At 74.3% G+C, this 17,746-nt stretch overlaps 3 protein-coding genes across 3 annotated transcripts; all 3 read right to left on the bottom strand.

Annotated features, from left to right (window-relative positions):
* Nucleotides 1–263: 263 nt before the first annotated feature.
* FUT7 (fucosyltransferase 7) lies at nucleotides 264–1,385 on the bottom strand. The gene has a single exon (XM_037495389.1). It carries the CDS (start codon nucleotides 1,383–1,385, stop codon nucleotides 264–266), a length of 1,122 nt encoding a protein of 373 aa, XP_037351286.1.
* Nucleotides 1,386–4,900: 3,515 nt separating this feature from the next.
* Nucleotides 4,901–8,890, bottom strand: NPDC1 (neural proliferation, differentiation and control 1). The gene is made up of 8 exons (XM_054689493.1): nucleotides 8,779–8,890; nucleotides 6,954–7,100; nucleotides 5,884–6,246; nucleotides 5,741–5,807; nucleotides 5,567–5,651; nucleotides 5,324–5,403; nucleotides 5,089–5,182; nucleotides 4,901–5,002 (listed from the first exon to the last, which is right to left on the bottom strand). The coding sequence occupies exons 1-8, from the start codon at nucleotides 8,888–8,890 to the stop codon at nucleotides 4,901–4,903; spliced, it is 1,050 nt and encodes a 349-aa protein (XP_054545468.1).
* A 1,496-nt stretch (nucleotides 8,891–10,386) lies between these two features.
* On the bottom strand, nucleotides 10,387–14,659 carry ENTPD2 (ectonucleoside triphosphate diphosphohydrolase 2). The gene is made up of 9 exons (XM_037493123.2): nucleotides 14,543–14,659; nucleotides 13,527–13,644; nucleotides 12,943–13,093; nucleotides 12,692–12,851; nucleotides 12,394–12,621; nucleotides 11,820–12,077; nucleotides 11,619–11,738; nucleotides 10,688–10,825; nucleotides 10,387–10,595 (listed from the first exon to the last, which is right to left on the bottom strand). Exons 1-9 carry the CDS (start codon nucleotides 14,657–14,659, stop codon nucleotides 10,392–10,394), a joined length of 1,494 nt encoding a protein of 497 aa, XP_037349020.1. The 3' UTR covers nucleotides 10,387–10,391.
* Nucleotides 14,660–17,746: the final 3,087 nt, after the last annotated feature.

Genomic DNA, 17,746 nt, shown 5'->3' with positions numbered 1-17,746 from the left:
GGACGCAGCCAGAGCCCATAAGGGTGGCCTCTTCTCCTGTACCAGCCAGCAGTGGGTACTGGGTGACCACTCCGTGCTCTGCCCTCCTCCCCACTGTCTGCTACAGCCGCCTCCTCCGGGAGACCTGCTCTGGCCAGCGGCGCCTTGTCTCCTTTGCTTCCTGGCTGGACAGTCTGGACGGAGGGGGCTGGGGCCGGCGCTTGGATTTCCACACTCAGCCTTGCCCCCACCGCTGGCACCCAGCCTGTGTGGCACCCGCCCGCTCAGGCCCGGAACCAGCCTTCCAGGTCCTGGTAGACTTGGCCACGGGGCAGGTGTGGGTAGCGGGTGCAGATGGTGCAGAAGCGCTCCCGCCAGTCGGCGAACAGACGCACGCGGAGCTGGGCGCGCCAGGCCAGGTGGCGCCGGTACTGGCTCTCGTTCATGCCGGCCAGGAAGGCGGCCAGCGCGCGGGGCGAGCTGAAGTCGTCCACGTGCACAAAGGCCTCGGGCGGCGCGAAGGCTTCGTAGGTGGCCCTCGGGGGCCCCAGCACCACGGGCACGGCGCCGGCCAGCAGCGCGTTGCGCCAGAACTTCTCGGTGATGTAGTCCCGGTGCTGGGAGTTCTCGAAGGCCAGGTAGAAGAGGTAGCGGCCCAGCGTGGGCAGCAGGCAGTCGGCGCACAGGGGCCGCCGGCTGGCCCGGCCGAACACGTCCACGCGCAGGTACTGCCGCAGCGCCCGGTACAGCTGCACGCGCCGCTGCCGCTCCTGGAAGTTGCTGACCACCCAGGCGGCCACCCTGCTCTTGGGCGGCAGCGGCGGCGCCGGCCCGGCGCGGGGCTCCAGGCGGCCGTAGGGCACGGGGATGTCGGCGTCACGCCGGTAGCTCAGCACCCAGTTGAAGACACCACGCAGGCGGCCCAGGCCGTGCGTGTGGCTGGGCGACTCCAGGGACGCCCACACCCAGGGCTGCCCCGGGGGCCGCTCGGCCAGGGGCAGGCGGGCCTGCCGCATCTGCAGCTCGCGGTGGTGGAAGACCACGGCGTCGGCGTGGGCCAGCAGGCTGCGGTTGGTGCTCAGGTGGCAGCCGGCCACGCCGAAGCTGGCACAGGTGTTGTGGGGCAGCTCCGGCGGGCGCTCGGCGAAGGGCCAGTGCCAGACCAGGATGGTGAGCATGGGCCGGGGTGCCGGGACCGCCCCAGGGCGCGACTGAAGCAGCCACAGGAACCAGAGGGTGCCGAGCAGGGCCGCCCCCACAGGGCCTCCCAAGGTCCGGAGCCCCCGGGTGGGGCCGCACCCTGCACAGGACGAGGTAGCGTTGGTCTCGTTGGTCTCGGTCTCAGGCAGCGCCTGCCCTCCCCACCCAGGCCCCCCGTGGGCCCTGCACTCACCAGCACTGCTCATCGCGGAGGGAGTCGGTCACCCCAGAAGCCAGCCTTCTCCAATCTCAGCTGCCTGCTCAGCAGAGGCGCGGAAATCACGGCCCCGCCCTGCCCCACCTGGCAACCTCGAGGAGGGAAACCAGGGCATCTTCCCGCCCTGGAGGCCACGGACATCCTCACCACCTCCCCCCGCCTCCCCCAGGCCTGGCTGCTGGGGAGGAGCACAGCCGGGCCGAGCGCCGACCCCCCTGCAGGCCGCGGAGGCCCAAGGATGGCCGGGGGGGCAGGAGGGGTGCAGCTACTTGGCCTCTGGGAAGGGAAGGCGGACCCCCCCCAGAAGGCGCCCCTGGACACCGAAGACCCAGAGGCTGCCCACCACCCCGGTCTGGGGTACCAAGAGCAGGCCAGTCACAGGCCGCAGGAAGTCCAGGCTGCCGGCTGCCCCGGGTGGTCAGCCCCGCGCTCCCGCCTGCCCCTGGGCCCCTGCTCACCGCCGCCAACGGCCACAGCCCCTCCGAGCAGACTCGCCAGCTCTGCCTCGCCCCAGGCCGCGTTCTTCCTCGCTCCTCATTGGGGGCCCCCAGGCCCACCCCTGCCGCCACTGGGACACCTGTCCCCACTCAGATCCCCGAACTCGGGTCCATCCTGGACGCCGTCCACACCAGGCCCCCACGCGGGGCCATCGTGGCAGCCATAGGCACCTTCTTCTCCGGCCAGGACGTGTCCCCCGCGGCCCTGAGCTGGGGGCCGGCGCCGAGCACGAGGCCGGAACCCCTGTGGGGTGGGAGGGCTGTCCTTGGGGGTTCCAGGCTTCTTCCTCCAGACCCCACGGCGGGGGGGGGGGGGGGCTTTCCAGGCTGGAAAGGGAAGGAGTCGCTGAGGCCCTGACGCAGGTGGGCGGGGGGCTGGCACCCGCTTCAGGAAAAGGAAGGCAGAGCCCGGGGGGCCTCCCCGCTGAGGGCCCGGCTAGAGAGCCGTCTCTTCCCCTTCTGCTCTGCTCCTCGGGGCTGGAGCGGGCGCGCCCGAGCGGCCCACCTTCCCGAGCCCGGGCCCACGGCCAGTTCTCAGACAGTGGCTTCCGGCGGCGTCCTCCGCCCGGCGGGACCCTGGCCCGGGCCCGGGCGTGCGTGGCCAGGCGGTCCTCATGCTCAGCGCCCTGCTCAGGGCTTCAGAGGTCGCGGACACCTGGCAAACGCGGGCTTGGCCACCCCGGGGGCCCTCTGCCCCCACCCCTCCGGCCCCTGTTGCTCCGCTGGGCACCAGCCTGCTGCGAGGGCAGGTGCCAGGTGTGGCCGCCGGCCCATGGCGGGGGCCCGGGCAAGGCCAGAACGAGGGCAGCTCGGCCTCTTTGAGGTACCCTCCCCCTGCACAGCCTCTGACCCGCGGGTGCCTGTGCAACCTCTCGGGGGCAGGAGATGTGAGCTGTGCCGAGCCCTCTGGGGGCTCCCCGCTGGCCGGCAGCAGGCCCTGCCACAGGGGTGCCCTCGCAGCTGCCCTAGGCCTGGGTCTCGCTGGCTCCTGACCTGGCTTCCTGGCTTCTCTTCCCCGGGGGACGCCCCAGGAGCCACGCCCTGGCTTGGGCCTCACCCCTGCGGCAGCACCCAGCGGGCACAGGGTGTGCCAGGAGGGTCCTGCCACACCCGCCCAGGCCACCGTGGCCTGCCCTTCCTGTTCGCGCTGCCACAGACCTGGCCACACCCCCAGCCCGCTCCCTTCCTGGGTGGGTGCAGGCCCCACCGCACGGCAGGGTCTGTGCCTGCTGGAGGCCCCAGGGAGGGCGGCTCCCCACCTCCTCTGGGGCTTAGTGGCTGCCCAGCGGGAGCCGGTTGCTGAGAAGTGGGGTGCGGGGCCTGCCTGGAGCGGGAAAGAGGAAGCCGAGCGAGTCAAAGGGAAAGCCGGGGCCTCCTGCTGCTCACCACAGACCCTGCAACCCCTGGCCCCCAACCGCCCAGAGCCCCTGGGACCCAGGGAACGTGGCCCCCCACTTCGCTGCTGAGCCCCGGCCTGCTCCCGTGCCACCTTGCTGGGTGCTGAGGGGAGAAGCCACGGCCACAGGCTCTCCCTGTGCGGAAGGCGGACGCTCCTGCTGACCACAGGCCCTTGCAGAACGGCGCCCGGGGGCGGCGCTATTGGAGGGAGGGACGCCTGGACCTCGGGGGGCCGGTAGCACCTCGGAGACCTCCCTCTGGGACTGGTCCCACTTCCTAGGGCCTTGGCTAGAGGGTCACCCCCTTTCTAGGGGGGCATCCTTGAATGCATGTCACCTCAGGGCCCAGGCTGGAGTATGGGGGTCACCCTGTTGGGAAGCCTGGAGGAGCTGCAGACAGGAGCGCCGGTCACCCAGACACGGCCTTGTCCAGAGGGGACCAGGCGGAGGCCGCCTGGGAGGCCGGGGCTCAGGGCTGGGCAGAGGGCAGAGGGGAGGTCAGCCTTGGCAGCGGAGGGCAGGGGTCCCGGGGCACAGGAAACCGGCTGGACTCTGAGGCTGTGGGGGGGGGCACAGGGGTGGGAACAGCCCTCGTCTGCCTAGGACTGGGGCTCCCGGGCCTCCACCCCGGCGGCAGGCACACACTGGGCCCGGCGAGGGGCGCACGAGGGGCTCGGATGCAGCAGGGAGGGGCTGGCTCTGTCCCAGCCAGCCCGGGCCCAGGGGAGCCACCAACGTGGGGGGACGGGGTGCACAGCCTAGGACCCCGCGCCAGGTGGGTGGGCCAAGGAGGCCCCACTTCCAGGAGGCCCCTGGCTTCTGCCCCCCCGCCCCCAGGCTAGCTCCTTTGTCCTTGCTGAGCTGTGGCCCCAGGGCGGCCCCCTGCCTGACGCTGGGTTGGGCAGCCTTTGCCCCGAGCGAGGCCGGCGTGCCCTGCTGTGGGTTCTCCCCAGGCCCGCTCCCGGGTGGCAGACCCCCACAGCGTCCTCGGGTCAAGCTGCTGGAGGGCACAGGGCTGCCCCCTCCACTGTTCCCACCCTGCCTGCCTCGGGGACGCGGCCCGCCGGCCGTGGGCCCCACACACGGCTCCCCATGGAGGCTCAGCCCGAGCTTCCCCAACACCCCCAGGCCTCGGCCCGACACACGCCCAGCGCTGGAGGCTGCGGCTGCCCCCGGCAGCGCCTGCTCTGGCCCCTGACCCCACACTGGAGGCGGCTTTTGGGGAGCAGCCCACAGGGAGCTGCCCTCCCCCTGCGGGCAGGGGTGGGGTGGGGCGCGACGGGAGCGGCCCTCAGCCTGCGGGAAGCCTCTCCTCCCCTGCATGGCAAGGGGTTCCCCGGGGGGGACAGAAGCGCCCAAGCAGCCACCCCCGAGGCCCCCGGAGCTCTCCAGCACAGCCAGGCCGCAGGGTTGATGTGAACTTTAATCGGCTTGTCTCCAGACCCCCCACCGCCGCCCGGCCGCTGGGGTCTCCTGACCCCTCCTGGGCTCCAAAGTGTGGGGACAGGCCCGAGGCAGGAGCAGAGGCCCCCGGCTGGGCAAGGTCTCCGGGCAGGCACCAGCACACTCTCGGGGGCTCCGCCCCTCCCGGCCGGGCCCGGTCACGCCGGTCACTGCGGTGGGGGCGGGGGCAGGGGTGGCGGGTGGCCGGGCGGGGGCGCTGCCAGCGAGGCCTGGTCGAACAGCGGGTTGCGCACCTCCATCTCGCCCGTCTGCCGAGAGGGGGGCGTCAGGCCGGTGGGGGCGCGCGGGCGGCCGGTGGACCCCAGCAGCGGCAGCCCCGCCGGCGGACACTCACCGGGGCCAGGCCCGGGCACTCGTACACCGTGAAGCCGCCGTCTTCGTCCTCCTCGGAGGAGGCCGAGTCCAGCTCCCTGGGCAGCTCTTTGTGTCTGGGGGCGGGGGCACAGCTGGGTCCTCCCATACCCTCGGGGCGGGGAGGGGGAGCGGGCTCTGGGGGCAGGCCAGAGGGGCCGGGCTAAGGGGGCCTGGGGGGGCTCCGGGGGCTGGGCTGGGGGGCCCGGGGCGCTCACCGCTCCAGGCACAGCATCTGCTGCCTCTGGTGCTGGTAGTGGAACATCTCCGCGCTGTGCGCCAGCCGCTGGTCTCCAGGCTGCGGGTGGGGGGCACCACGGTGGGGAGGGGGCGCGGCTGGAGGGCGCACGAGGGGACGCAAGGGCGTGACGGGGCAGGAGGGGGGCCGGGGTGCTATGTGTGTGGTCGCGGGAGCCAAGGGGGGGCTCAGAGGGGTGTGGCGAGGCGTCAGGGGCACCCACCAGAGTCCTGGGCGTGGCGGGCAAGCTGGGCGCCTGTGGTGCTGCGTAGTCGGCCTTGCGGGCCAGGCGGATCTCGCGCTGCAGCCTGTGGGGATTCAGGCTGAGCCTCGGCGGTGCCGCCCGCCGCCCCCAGCAGGCGACCCGCCGCCTCCCGCCTCCCGCGGCCGCGCTCACCTGCACCAGCAGAGGGCAGCCACGGTCAGGGCGGCCAGGCCGGCCACGGAGCAGGCCGCGATCAGCACTGGGGGAGGGGGACGGGCGGCCGGTGAGGGCCTGCCTCCGAGGGCCGCCCCCACCCCACCGTCCCGCAGACCTACCAAGCATGACGCCCGCACCGTGCCCGCCGCGGGGCCGCAGGGGAGACATGTGCACCGGCCCCGACGACACTGGGGAGCTCGGGGAAGGTTGGGGTGTGGGGGTGCCCCGAGTAGGGGGCGGGCCCCAATCCAGGCCCTGGCCCCGCTCTGAGAGCCCCAGCATGGTGGCTGTGGAAGGAAAGCAGGTGAGAGCTGGGCCGGGGGGTGCGGTGGGGGCGGGGCGGGGCGTGGCAGGGGTCTCACCCGGCACCCCCTGGGGCTGGGGGGGAGTCTCGAGCCTCTGGCGCCCCGTCTCCTGGCGGGCCAGCTCCTGGGCCAGGAAGTCAATCTCATCCTCCAGTCTGGGCTGGGGTGCGCTGTCCCCTGCGGAGGGCGAGGGCCATCAGGCCAGAAGCCCCCGCCCCGCCTGGCACCCCACAGGCCGACCGAGGGCGGGGCTCTCCATGCCCCCTTCCTGGGGCGCTGGGTCTCTTCTCAGGAGCCAGCCCCCCGGTGGCCGGCGACAGCTGAGGGGCCAAAGGCTGAGAGTCCCTCGCCCACTCGCAGCCCAGCAAGGGCTGGCCAGTGCCCCCAGTGCCCCTCGGGGAGAGAAGTGGGGACCAGCCCAGCCGCCTCCCCAGGTCCCCGAGAGGCTGGCGCTGTCCGGGGCTGGGCTGGCGCTGACCCCCTTGTCCCTGCTAAAGGGGCCATTGTCCTGGGGGCATAGGCCCCAGGTAACAGAAAGAATGCCAGCTGACGCTGTGTGACCCCCCACTCGCTGCAGAGTGTCCTCGGGAGGGAGGGCCCTGCCCCTGTCTCCTGGGCGCCTCCTAGATGCCCCCTGGCTATCCCAGACTCTGCAGGAGTAGGAGGGGGGCCCCAGCATGCGGGAGCTACGGGCATGAGCAGTGGGTGCAGTCAGTGCCCGAAGGCCAGGGCAGGCCCTGGGGCCCCAAGGAAGCACCCAGCATTTGTGACCAGATGGCTGAGCACCCACCGCAGCCTGCCGCAGCCACCTGTGGGTGCCAGGGAGCCCTGGCCCAGCACAGCTCGGGACAGGCGTGCACGGGCGGGGTGTCCTGCCTGCGTACCGGGAGGCGCGGATGTCCTGGGCACACATTGCCCCAGCAGGTCCTCCTGGAAGGGCCGCAGGCAGGGCCCACACGCATGGGCACCTGGTGGGCACCGCGCCCGCCTCTTCAGGGCACAGTCCAGGCTCCCAGGACAGCCGGCGACATCTGAGGAGGAAGCAGAGGGGCGTGTCATGGCCCTGGGGCGGCCGCCTCCCCCCCAGAGCTGGGCTGGCTGTGGCCATTGTTCTGGAAAGGCCCTTCCTCCCGCCGGATCGGAACCAGGAAGACAAACAGTTCCACGGCTTATGGGAACATGCTGCCCCACCCGCTCCCCAGAGTCCACTCTCCAGGCCTGGGCCAGCCCTCCTGGCGCACTGTCCCCGCCGACTGCTCATGTCAGCCTGGCTGGCCCTGACTGGAAGCCCAGGGTGGGGCCCGGGTCTCCCTGGGGCTCGGAGGCAGCTAAGGACGTGGTGGCCGCTCTCCCACCACACCAGGGGCCCCGGCCACCAGCCGCCGGCTGCAGCCGAGCTGGGGGAGGCAGGGGCAGCCGCCTGGAGGGAGGACGGTCACTCCACTGCCAGCCCTCCCTGCCCAGGGAACGGGGCGCAGCTGGGAGTCCGTCGGCAGGGGCCTCCGGCGCGGCACCCACACATGGTGCCACCTGGGGCTGGGCGAGGCCCCTCCCGACCCGGGCCTGGCTGGGTGTGCGTGCACATGCCCCCGAGGCTGGGGCTGGAGGCGGTGGCCCTCTCTGCCTCAGTGTCTCCCGGGACCAAGGGAATAGGGGTGAAGAAGACTCTTCCAAGTTAAGGACGGTTGTGAGGCCTGGCCCCGGCCCGGGTCACAAAGCAGCAGAGCCAGGGACCAGCAGCCCTGCCCACGCTGGCGGCTGTGATGCGGCCTTGGAGGACGGTGCTGTCTTGGCCCAGCCCTGCCGCGCGAGGGGTCCGGGCGGCTGGAGGTCGGGGATGCCGGGCGCTGTTCCTCTGCAGAGTGGCTCCAGCCTGGCGTGGTTTCCTTGGTAACCCAACACCCACGGCCTCCTGGCTGTGGGCCTGTCTGCAGGGACCCCGGCCGCCCTGTGGCGGCAGGCAGAGCTCCGGCCCGCCGTGGCACACCGGGCGCAGCAGCCTCTGCGGGCCGGGCCGGGCTTGGGCTGGTTAAACGTTAAGCCTGTGCCAGCAGGTGCATCTGTTCCCCACCCACCGCCAGCTGGGCGCCGGGGAGCAGGGCCGTCCGGCCCATGCCGAAGACCCTGGTGCAGCTGCCCAGCTCAGGACGGGCTGCTGCCCCTGCTGATCCCGAGAAGGCGCCCACTGCAGTTCTGGGGCCGGAGGAGGCACCGGGACAGTGCAGCTGGAAGGTGCCGGCCCCCCTCCCTGCATCGTGGCGGCCAGGGGCACCCCAGGCTCTGGGCGCTCCTCTGGGTGGGTGGGAGCACCGGGCGCCAGGCCGGGTGGGGGGCCAGGCAGGAGGACCCCAGCGCAGCGCGCCCCCGCGCCAGGCCAGGCCCCGCAGGCGGCCTCCCCCTCCCCGGCCAGCTGTGTCCCCGCCTCCTGGTCCAGCTGGCCCCGGCGCCCCGGAGCCCGCCCCGCTGGGCCCCCGCCGCCCGCAGCCGTCACCGAGCCCCGGGCCGTCTCCTCCTCCGCAAGGCGGGCGGGGCGCGGGGCGCGGGCGCGGGCGCGGGGGACGGGCACCGGCCCCGGAGCCGGCCAGGCCGGCGCGGCGAGGGGCGCGCGGGGGAGCCGCGCAGGGCGCGCGGGAGACAAAGGCCGGGCGGCGGCGGGGCGGGGGGCGGCGGCGGGGCGGGCGGGGCGGGCGGGGCGGGCGGGGCGCTCACCCGGGCGGCGGGCGGCGGCTCCGCGCAGGGCCGCGCCGAGGACGAGGCCGGAGAGCAGCAGGCGCAGCAGGCGCAGGTGGCGCGGGGCGGGCGGGGGCACGGGCGTCGCCATCCTTAGCGCCGCCGCCGGGGCAGCATGGCGGGCGCGGCCCGGCGGGGGCGGGGCGCGGGGCGCGGGGCGCGGGGCGCGGGGCGCGGGGCGCGGGGCGCGGGGCGCGGGCGCTGCGGCGGCGGATCCGGCTGCGGGCGCGGGCGCGGGGGGGGGGGCGGCGGCCACTGCGCCTGCGCGCGGCACCTGCGGGGGCGGGACGCGCCGCCGGCCGCCCCTCCCCCGCCCCCCCCCCCCGCCCCGCCCCGCCCCCCGGGCCCGCGCCTCCCCCCGCGCCCCGCTCCGGCGCCGGCCCGGCCGCCGCACCCCGCCCGGCGGAGCCCGGGCCTGGGGGACGCGCTGCCCAGGCCCGGCCGGGCCTCGCGGGGCAGCGGCCCCGGGCGCAGGCTCGCGGGCGCGGGGGGCGCGGGCGGCCGCTCCCCGCGAGGCCACCAGGGGGCACGGAGGGCCGCGCGGCCGGCGCCGCTGGGAGCTGTCCACGGTCCCCGGGACGGCCGGGGCGCGGCCCCTTGGCCCGGCAGCCCCGGCGCGCGCCCCGCCGCAGCCCCCTCGGCGGCCCCCGACGGGCGCCCCTGGCCCGGCCTCCGCACTCCCGGACAGGCCGGTGGCCGCGGCTCGGACCCACTGAGTGGGGGGGAGCGGAAGAGGGGCCTGGTCCCCCCGCAGGGCGCTGACCGGACAGAAATGGCGGCCGAGCTCACTCCCCGGGGGGCGGCGGCGGCCGGTTCCCGCCTTCCCGAGGCAGAGAACAGGCGGGGCGGGGGCCCGGGGGGCCTGGGACGCGGCACCCCCACCCGGGCACCCCCACCCGCGGGGCTCTGGCGCCGCCGCTGCAAGTCTCCCCCCCAGCAGGGGCGAGCGCCCCCCCCCCCGTGGAGGGCTCCCCAGCCCGTCTCCCCGGCAGCGAGGGGACCCCCGCCTCGGCTCCCCGCGCAGGCACCCCAAGGCCCTCCCTCTGGGCCCGGGTCTCCCCCGCGGGGATGCGTGGGGGCTGCAGCGCCGCTGGTCAGAGGGGCTCAGGGCTCAGGACTTTCTCCTCAGCCAGTTCTGGGCCAGTTCTGGGCCAGGTCCGCCGCCCGGGCCGGGGCCCAGACAGGAAGGAAGGAGGAGGAGCGGCTCCCCGGGGACGGAGCCGGCCAGTGTGACCCGGCGGTGGGGAGGGCGCGCGCAGCGGGGGGGCCGCCCTGGGTCCACGCCCGGCCGGTGCTCCAGCAAGACCTTTTATTACAAAACTTTGCACTGGGCTGGTTCCCCGCCCGCGGCCCCGGCACTCCGCAGGGGCGCCCCCGACCACGATGACAGAAAAAAGGCTCCACGTCCTGGAGACGCAGCCCCGCAGGCAGAGGCTGGGGTCGGGGCGTCTGAACCCCCACCCAGGAAGAGGAGGCACAGGGGGCCTTGAGGCCAGGCCAAAGCCGGAGGAGCCGGGCTGCACCAGGCAGAGGTGGGGGGCGTGGGGGGCGAAGGGGGCCCTGGGATGGCGGGGGGAGGGGCTGGGCAGCCCCTAGATGACGCTCGGCGACTTGGCGGCGCGCGCCTGGCGCAGCAGCAGCACAATGGCGGCCAGGACCAAGGCGACGAAGATCAGGAGGAGGGCGACCCAGGAGCCGAGGTCTAAGCCCTTGCGCAGCCGGGGCGGGTCGGCGGGGATCATGTTGGTCAGGTTCAGCATGTAGCCGAGCGCCCAGCCCACCGCGGTGTCCCCGGCCTGCGGGTGACCAGCGCAGCCTCAGCCTCCAGCAGCGCGGGCGGCCCCGCCCCGCCCCGGCCCCGCTCCACCCGCGCACCCGCGGCCCGCACCTTTTTCTGGAAGGTCACGCCCGCGAAGGTGTGCTGGTCGAAGCCGTAGCCGCGGCTCAGCAGCTCGTGCACAAACACGGCCATGGCGCAGTACTGCAGCAGGCGAGCGTCCGGCTCCTCCTGCGCCTGAGCCTGCAGCTGGGAGCAGGTGGGAGCCGGCAGCAGGGTCACCACGTGGCGGGGTGGAGGGCGGTGGCAGGCTGCACCCCTCGACACACACCCACAGCGCAAAGCCACAGGCCCCGCGTGTCAGGCCCCAGGCAGGCCGAGCCCTGAGGCACCGGGGGGCTGTTCTTGGGTCAGAACGGTGACCGCTGCCGGGCTGACCTCGAGGGACAGCGGGGCCGCCCAGCGCCAGGGGGCGCGGTGACCGTGCAAGCGGCCAGGGGAACAGGCAAAGCCTGGGGCCCTGGGTTTGCCTCCTGCTCTCCACCTCCCAACCCCAGGCAGCCCCACCAGACAGCACAGAGCCCAGCGAGGCCACGCCTGAGCCCGGGGGGCCTCCCCGCTGCAGGTGCCTCTCACTCCCACGCCCACCTGTCGCCCAGGTGCCGCCCAGTGGGGTCTGGCCAGTGCGGCGGCCAGACACCTGGGCTGGCTTGCAGCCCTTCACACCGCCACCTGAGGCCCTCCGGCGGCCCTGCTGAGTCTCCCCCGAACCCTGCCGTGTCTCTACCCTGTCCCGCCCGCCCTCCGGTGGCCATGGCCCCTGCCCCACGCCTTGGGCTTCTGCGGGGCAGCCCTCCGTCCTGTGGGCCTTGGTCCTGGGCTGGCATCGGGAGGCTGCTGTTGCCTCTCACCCGCTCCCAGGCCGGGCTGCAGCCTGCCACCTTCCCAGGCTGTCAGCGGCGCCCCCCGCAGTGGGTACCGAGCGGCCCCAAGCACAGATGCCGAGTGGCCGCCGGGCGGAGCGGCCGAGCGGAGGCCTCACCTCTTCCCACCCCTTACTGCAGAGGGTCTGCGCCGCATCCTCCAGCTGCGGGAGGGTGGACACAGACAGCCCCATCGTGCTCCTCAGGAAGTTCACGGTGTAGAAGAAGGCAGAGAAGGCCTGCGGGGGTGGGGGGGCAGCGTCACGGCCAGGCCAGCCCAGCCATGGCACTTGGGGTGCGCGCCCAGCCCCTGGACTCACAATGAACTTCCTGGCCACAGGGGGTTGGAAGACGCCGTTGAAGGAGCAGCGGGAGAACGTGCAGGAGGAGCGGTTGAAGAGCCCGGCCACCAGCTTGCGGCAGAGCGTGGCGTTGCTGCTGCCCTCCAGGGTGACCGGGGCGCTGCCGTTGAAGGCGGGGGGCCACTGGGTGGCGGTGCAGGGCGACGGGTGTACGGCCTGCCGCCGCACTTGGTCGGGGGAGCCCCTCGGCCAGCAGGGGTGGAAGCGGCCGTGGGTCTGGGGGATGAGCAGCTGTGGTGGCAGGCCCTGGCGCCCGGGGCACCTCCCCAGAGCCTGCCCGAACCACCAGGCCCGCCAGGGCTCCTCCCTGTGGTGCTCCCGCAGCCGGCCTGACCGAAGCCCCCGGCCCGGCCCTCCTGCTCTCCCTGCGCCCCAGTCGGCCCTCAGCAGGTCCGCCCCAGCCCCCGGGCCTTTCCACACAGCTCTCTCCCGCCCTCCCCCCGCTTGTGCAAGCCCCCCTGGGTGCCTGCCGCCCACCTGGGGCCACCCCAGCCCTGTGGCGGCCGCCCAGGAGGGCAGGGCGGGCGGGCACCTGGAGGGCTCTGGCGTGCAGCTGCTGCAGGACCTGGTCCCGGCCGTAGCAGAGGAAGCTGTGGGTGTAGACGCGGTAGCAGTGGCCATAGAGCCGCAGTCGGACCTCGGCGGCGGGGTCCTCGGCCGGGCTGTCTGTCTCGAAGGTGATCTGTGTGGAGGCGCCCCCCAGGTCCAGGGCCCCCTGCGTCCCCTTCCTCGGCCGGGTCCACAGGCCCTCCCAGTTGTACTGTGGGGAGGGAGGCTGGTCAGCGGACGGAGGGTGCTGGTGCCCCCAGCGCCGGGCCAGCCCCCCGCACCTTGATGAAGTTCTCCAGCAGGTAGTTGGCGGTCACCCAGCCGAACACCCCCTCGTCCTGGCCCGACAGGATGCGGGCGCCGCGGAAGTCGAAGGGGTACTGGGCCAGCGTCCTCTCCACCGCCGCCAGCACCTTGTTCGAGGCCTCCGGATTGCTCAGCCTGAGACAGAGGGGGACTCTGAGGCCTCCCCGGCGGCCATGGGCCTGTTCCGGGCACGCAGCCTGCCCGCCGGGGGGGCCGGCATACTCACTCGAGCAGGCGCATGCCCGCGGTGGCGCCCAGGTAGAGCGGTGTGCCCGCGTGCTGGGCCCGAGGCACGTCCTGCAGCGCCCTGTCCAGGCACGGCACGAGGCTCTCGCCGGCCCCAGCGGGTCTGTGTTCGTAGCTGGAGATGCCCCCGCCTGGAGGGAGGCGGCGAGGTGAGCCCGGCCTGGCGGGTGGCCCCGGTGGGCCCTGGGCTGCGCTGGCCCTGGGCTCCCCACCAGGGGGCTGCTCGGGTGCTGCCTCCCTGCCTCACCCCAGGAGGGCCGGGCTCAGAGAGGGACAAAGGAAGGAGGGAGCCGTTGCCTGTGAGGCTGCGCCCGCCAGGGCTGTGGGCCCAGGTGCGAGGCGAGCAGAGGCCAGCCTGGGAGGGCCCCGGCTCCCCAGCAACGTCCAACCAGGCCCAGCCCACACCCCCCAGCCCTCCTGGGGCGTCCAGGACAGAGCTGCCCTCGGCCCTTCTCTGCCCAGCCCAGCCCCTCTTCTCGGGGCTGCTCCTGGCGGGGCCGGCGTGCGTCAGGCCTGAGGCTGGGCCTGGCAGGGCGGGGTATCCAGCAGGCGCGGGGCCCTCACCCTCCACGTCGCAGGTGCTGTGCTGGCTCACGACGCCTGTGTCGTTCTCCTTGTCCGCTGGCCACTTGTACACAAACATGGATGTGTGGGAGGAGCCGGCGTCCAGCACAATGCCGTACTGTGGGGGGTCAGGCTCGGAGTGGCGGGGGGCGCCCCACTCCACCCCGCCCCACCCGTCCGTGCATGTGGTGGCTTCAGAGTGAAGCTGAGACCAGAGAAAGCCACAAGCAGCCACAGATGCAGCCCCGCTGAGGCGGATGGGGAGGCGATGGGCTGCCGGGGGGCCCCTGTGTCCCCAAGACAAGGAGGCGGCCCCGGAGGCTGGCTGAGGCCGAGGGGCCCTGGGGCCTGCCTTGCACTTGGGGGTGTCAGCACCCAGCTTGGGGTCCCTCCCCCCAGAGCCCGGACTCCAGCAGGGGGAGCACTGGGAACCTGCCCGGCCCCGGCCCCGCCGCCCTCCGCGGGTCCTGGCCACCAGCGCCGGCCTCTGCTCCCTCCCGCGCTGGCCTGCGCCTGCCTGGAGGCCCCCACGCCGCCCCCGGGGAAGGGTTCCCGGGTTCTGGGCCCCTGGAGCCCCGCGCCCCGCCTGCCCCTCAGGCCCCCCAGGCTGCGGCGGCCCCGCAGGGCCAGCAGGGCCCGCGCCCGCGGATGCGCCCCTGGGTCGAGCCGCGGGTCTGGCCGCCACCTGGGGGCGCCGGAACGACTCGGCCCGCGGGGCGCAGCCCCTCCCGGGGCGCGGGCGTCAGGGGTGGCGGAGACCTCAGCCTCCTGCCCCCGCCCCCCGCCCCCCGCCGTGGACCCGCGCCCGGAGCGGCCGGGACTCCCCGCCGCCGCGGGCCCCGAGCCGAGCGCGGGCCTGGACTCCGCCCGCGGGGCAGGGAGCGGGGCAGGGAGCGGGGCGCGGGGCGCGGGCGGGCGGGGGGCGGGGGTCCCGGCTGCCCCGCGGCGCACCCCGGCCCTGCGGGCTCAGCCCCCGCGCCCCGGGACGGCGCGGGTGCCGGGCGCCCAGCGCGCACCTTGAGGGCGGGCGGCTCCGGGACGCGGCGGGCGGGCACGCTCAGCAGCAGGAGGCCGGCGAGCCCCGCCGCGGCCAGCAGCAGGGGCGGCAGCAGCGGCAGCAGCTTCCCGGCCATGGGCGCGCGCGGGCGGACCGGGCGGGACGCAGGGCGGCGGGGAACCGGCGCCGAAGTCCGCGCCGCGGGGTGGGAGCCCGGGGCGGGCGGGCGGGGCGGGCGGGCGGGGCGGGCCCGCGAGGTCCAGGCTGGCCACGCCCGGGGCCGCCCGCCCGCCCTCCCGCCCGCGGGTGCCGGCGCGCAGGTGAGTCGCGGTGAGTCACGGGCCCTCCCGGCGCCCGGCCCGCGGCACAGCCCCCGCCCGCCCCGGAGCCCGCCCCGGAGCCCGCCCCGGAGCCCGCCCCGGTGCCCGCCCCGGTGCCCGGGGGCGCGCGGAGGCCGGACCCCGCGGGAGCGAGGGAAACCCGCCCCGCAGGGCAGTCGGGCACCCCTGGGCGCGGGCGTCCTGGCCGCCTGCCCGGGCGCTGTGGGGCTGGAGCGCCCGCCGGGCTCGGGCGTGGAAGGAAGGGCCAGCCGGGCGCCACCCCGGGCCCTGCGGGAGGCCACCTCGCCGCCCCCAGTCTGGGCGGCTGATACCCGACGGATGGCGAGAGAGAGAAACCTAATTAGGTGGGCGCGCAGACCCCGGGCCTGGGGCGAGCCCTGTGCTGACCCCGGAGGCCGGGCGCTTGGGGGCGGCTGAGGCAAGGGCACCTGCAGCTGAACAGGCCCCGCGGGGCCATTTACATCTGAACACGCTCCTGCAGGGTAGGGCTGGCTCCCGCCCGGGGTGCTTTGTTTCCCGCCTTCCAGGGTCTAGACAACCAGCTGCCTGGGATGGAGACAAGGCCCCGCTCCTCGGGCCCTCCCGGGCAGCCTGTCCTGGCCCTGGGTGCTGGGTGCTGGTCGCACGTGGCCCTGGCGCTGGCGGGCGGGCGAGGCTGCCCCGGTCCCGGGCCCTGACCGTGGCGGCCTGCAGGCTCGGAGCCCCCGCGCCCCGCTGCGGGCCTCCCCGTCTCCCTCTTCACGCGATGAGCAAAACGGACCCCCAGCCCCCCAGCCCCACAGCAGCAGGGAGCCCGCGGCGGGCCGGGTGCCAGAGGGCGCGGAGTGCGGACAGCGGGGCCTGGGGGTGGGTCTTGGCAGTTGGGCTGGGATCGCTGCCTGGACGGAGGGTCTGGGTCAGGCCAGCAAAGGAGCCTTTCTTCCAGCTCAGGACCCCGCGGGGAGGGTGGGAGCTGGAGGCCTCTGGGCTTCTCAAAGGCTGGCGGGGGCCCAGCAGAAAACCCTGGGTGCGGCCAGCGCGGGCTCCGGCCCACTTCCCGCCAGCACACCCCTAGAAGCCCAGAGGGGGTCAGGCCTGAAGAGCCGGGGACAAAGGAGCCCAGCGAGGGGGCAGCAGCCCCTCCAGCCACCTCTGATGGGAACTGCCAGGCCGGCGGGGGGTGGGCCGGGCACAGGCGTGGGGCCTGGACCCTGCCAGGAGGCTGCTCAGGCCAGCCTAGGAGAAGGGGAGGGGGCAGGAGCCCACTGAGGCCGAGGCCGAGGCCCCCGCTGGCAGGGCGGCGGCCAGCTGGGGTCTGAGAGGGCAGAAGCCCACGCCCAGCCAGGCAGGCAGGGTGGCGCAGCCCTGCGCCTGGGGGGCCGCCGGGAGGGCCTCCAGATGTGCTGCGCATGGCTTGGCCCCAGATCCAAGAGGAGGAACATGTTGTTCAGCGGAGCGGGGAGAGGCGTCCTCAGAGCCTCTCTCTCACAGGGTCCAGACTCCCAGGGAGGGGCCGCGGGGTGCGGCCTGCCCAAGACTCCCCGTCGGTAGCCATTATGTCCTGTGGCTAAAATATCTGAAAGGGTGAAGGCTCTTTGCTCGCACCTCCCTTTTCATGTACTCACTCAGTCATTCAACAAACACTGGCTGAAAGAAGGCCATGGTGAGGCTCCCCCAGGCTGTCTAAGGCTGTGCATGGGAGGAAGCCTGCTGCCTGGCCAGCCTCAGAGAACCACAGCAGAAGCTGGCACCCTGCAGTGGCGTGGGCGCCCCGGACGCCGGGGCCCTGGGTGGCCCTGCAGGAGGTGTGCTGGCAGGCAGGTGTGTTCATACTTGCTTTCCTCATTGGGCCCGGGCCCTGGCGTTTCTCGGGCTTGGCCCCAGCTCGCCCTGCTCACGGCGTGATTCTGAGCTTCGCCCCAGCCGTCCGCCAGGCGGGGTACGTTTCTGGGAACGGTGGGCACCTGGCCTCACGGTTGCAGGGTGCTGGGGCTGCCTCCCGCACCCTGGAGCTGGTTGGGGCTTCCCAGCAGAGCTCTCCCAGCGCTGGTGCCGCAGGCCTGGGGAGAGTGGGCGGGGCTGGCGGCACCACATCCTCCCCAATGCATCTCGCTTGCAAGCTTTCGATTTTGAGCTGCTGGGAGGGAGTGTGCTTTCTCTCTAGACTTTAATGGGTCTGCCTGGGCCGCTGCAGAGATGGCACCTTCCCGCCTCCCGTGAAGCAGAGGTGAGGCCTGGAGTCCCTTTGCCAGGGCTCTGCGGCTCCTGGTGGCCTGCGGGCCTCGGGCCGGGCACCGGGCCAGCCCACATGGCTGCAGCCTTCGCCATGGGGAGTTTGGGATGAGTCACCTCCATGAGGTCAGGTAGTCCTGCAAGAGCCACGAGGTCATGTGTGGCTCAGCGGAGACTGCACCGGCTCGGACTCCCCGGTCGGTGCCATCCAGGAAGGAGGGGTCTTGGGGCCCCAGCCAGGTCCCCACTTGCCAGGGGGCTTTGCTGTTATGGGGAGGCTACGCAGCTCGGGGCAGAAGCCCTGGGGCCAGGCTCTCTCCTCTTTTCAGAGACAGCCGGGGGTTTGCCAGCAGGCTGCTCGCTCCCTGCTCCGCGCAGGTCATGTGGGGGGAGTTTCATGTCAAGACAGAGCTCTGCGGGGTGGGGCGTGGGGGCTCAAAGGGGCTTGTGGGCGGCAGGAGGCAGGCGCCCCAGCTGCAGGACTTGCGCTGCGCCGCACTGCGCTGGCGGGGATGCCCGGCAACCCAGGGCACAGAGGGTGCCCGTCCCAAGGGTGGAGGGGACTGCTCATCCCCCCTTCTACTCGGAGGGGGCTCCACCCTCTGCCCCTCCCCCAAGGGTCTGTCCTGTGCTGCTCGCAGGCGGCCACCCCACAAGCGCGTTTGCTCTGG

This window comes from Talpa occidentalis, unplaced genomic scaffold (genome assembly GCF_014898055.3).
Source record: "Talpa occidentalis isolate TD23 unplaced genomic scaffold, MPIMG_talOcc4v2.1 talOcc4.7, whole genome shotgun sequence".
NCBI lineage: Eukaryota > Metazoa > Chordata > Mammalia > Eulipotyphla > Talpidae > Talpa > Talpa occidentalis.
Note: the sequence above shows the minus strand (reverse complement) of the source record. Positions and strands in the feature narration are given on the sequence as shown.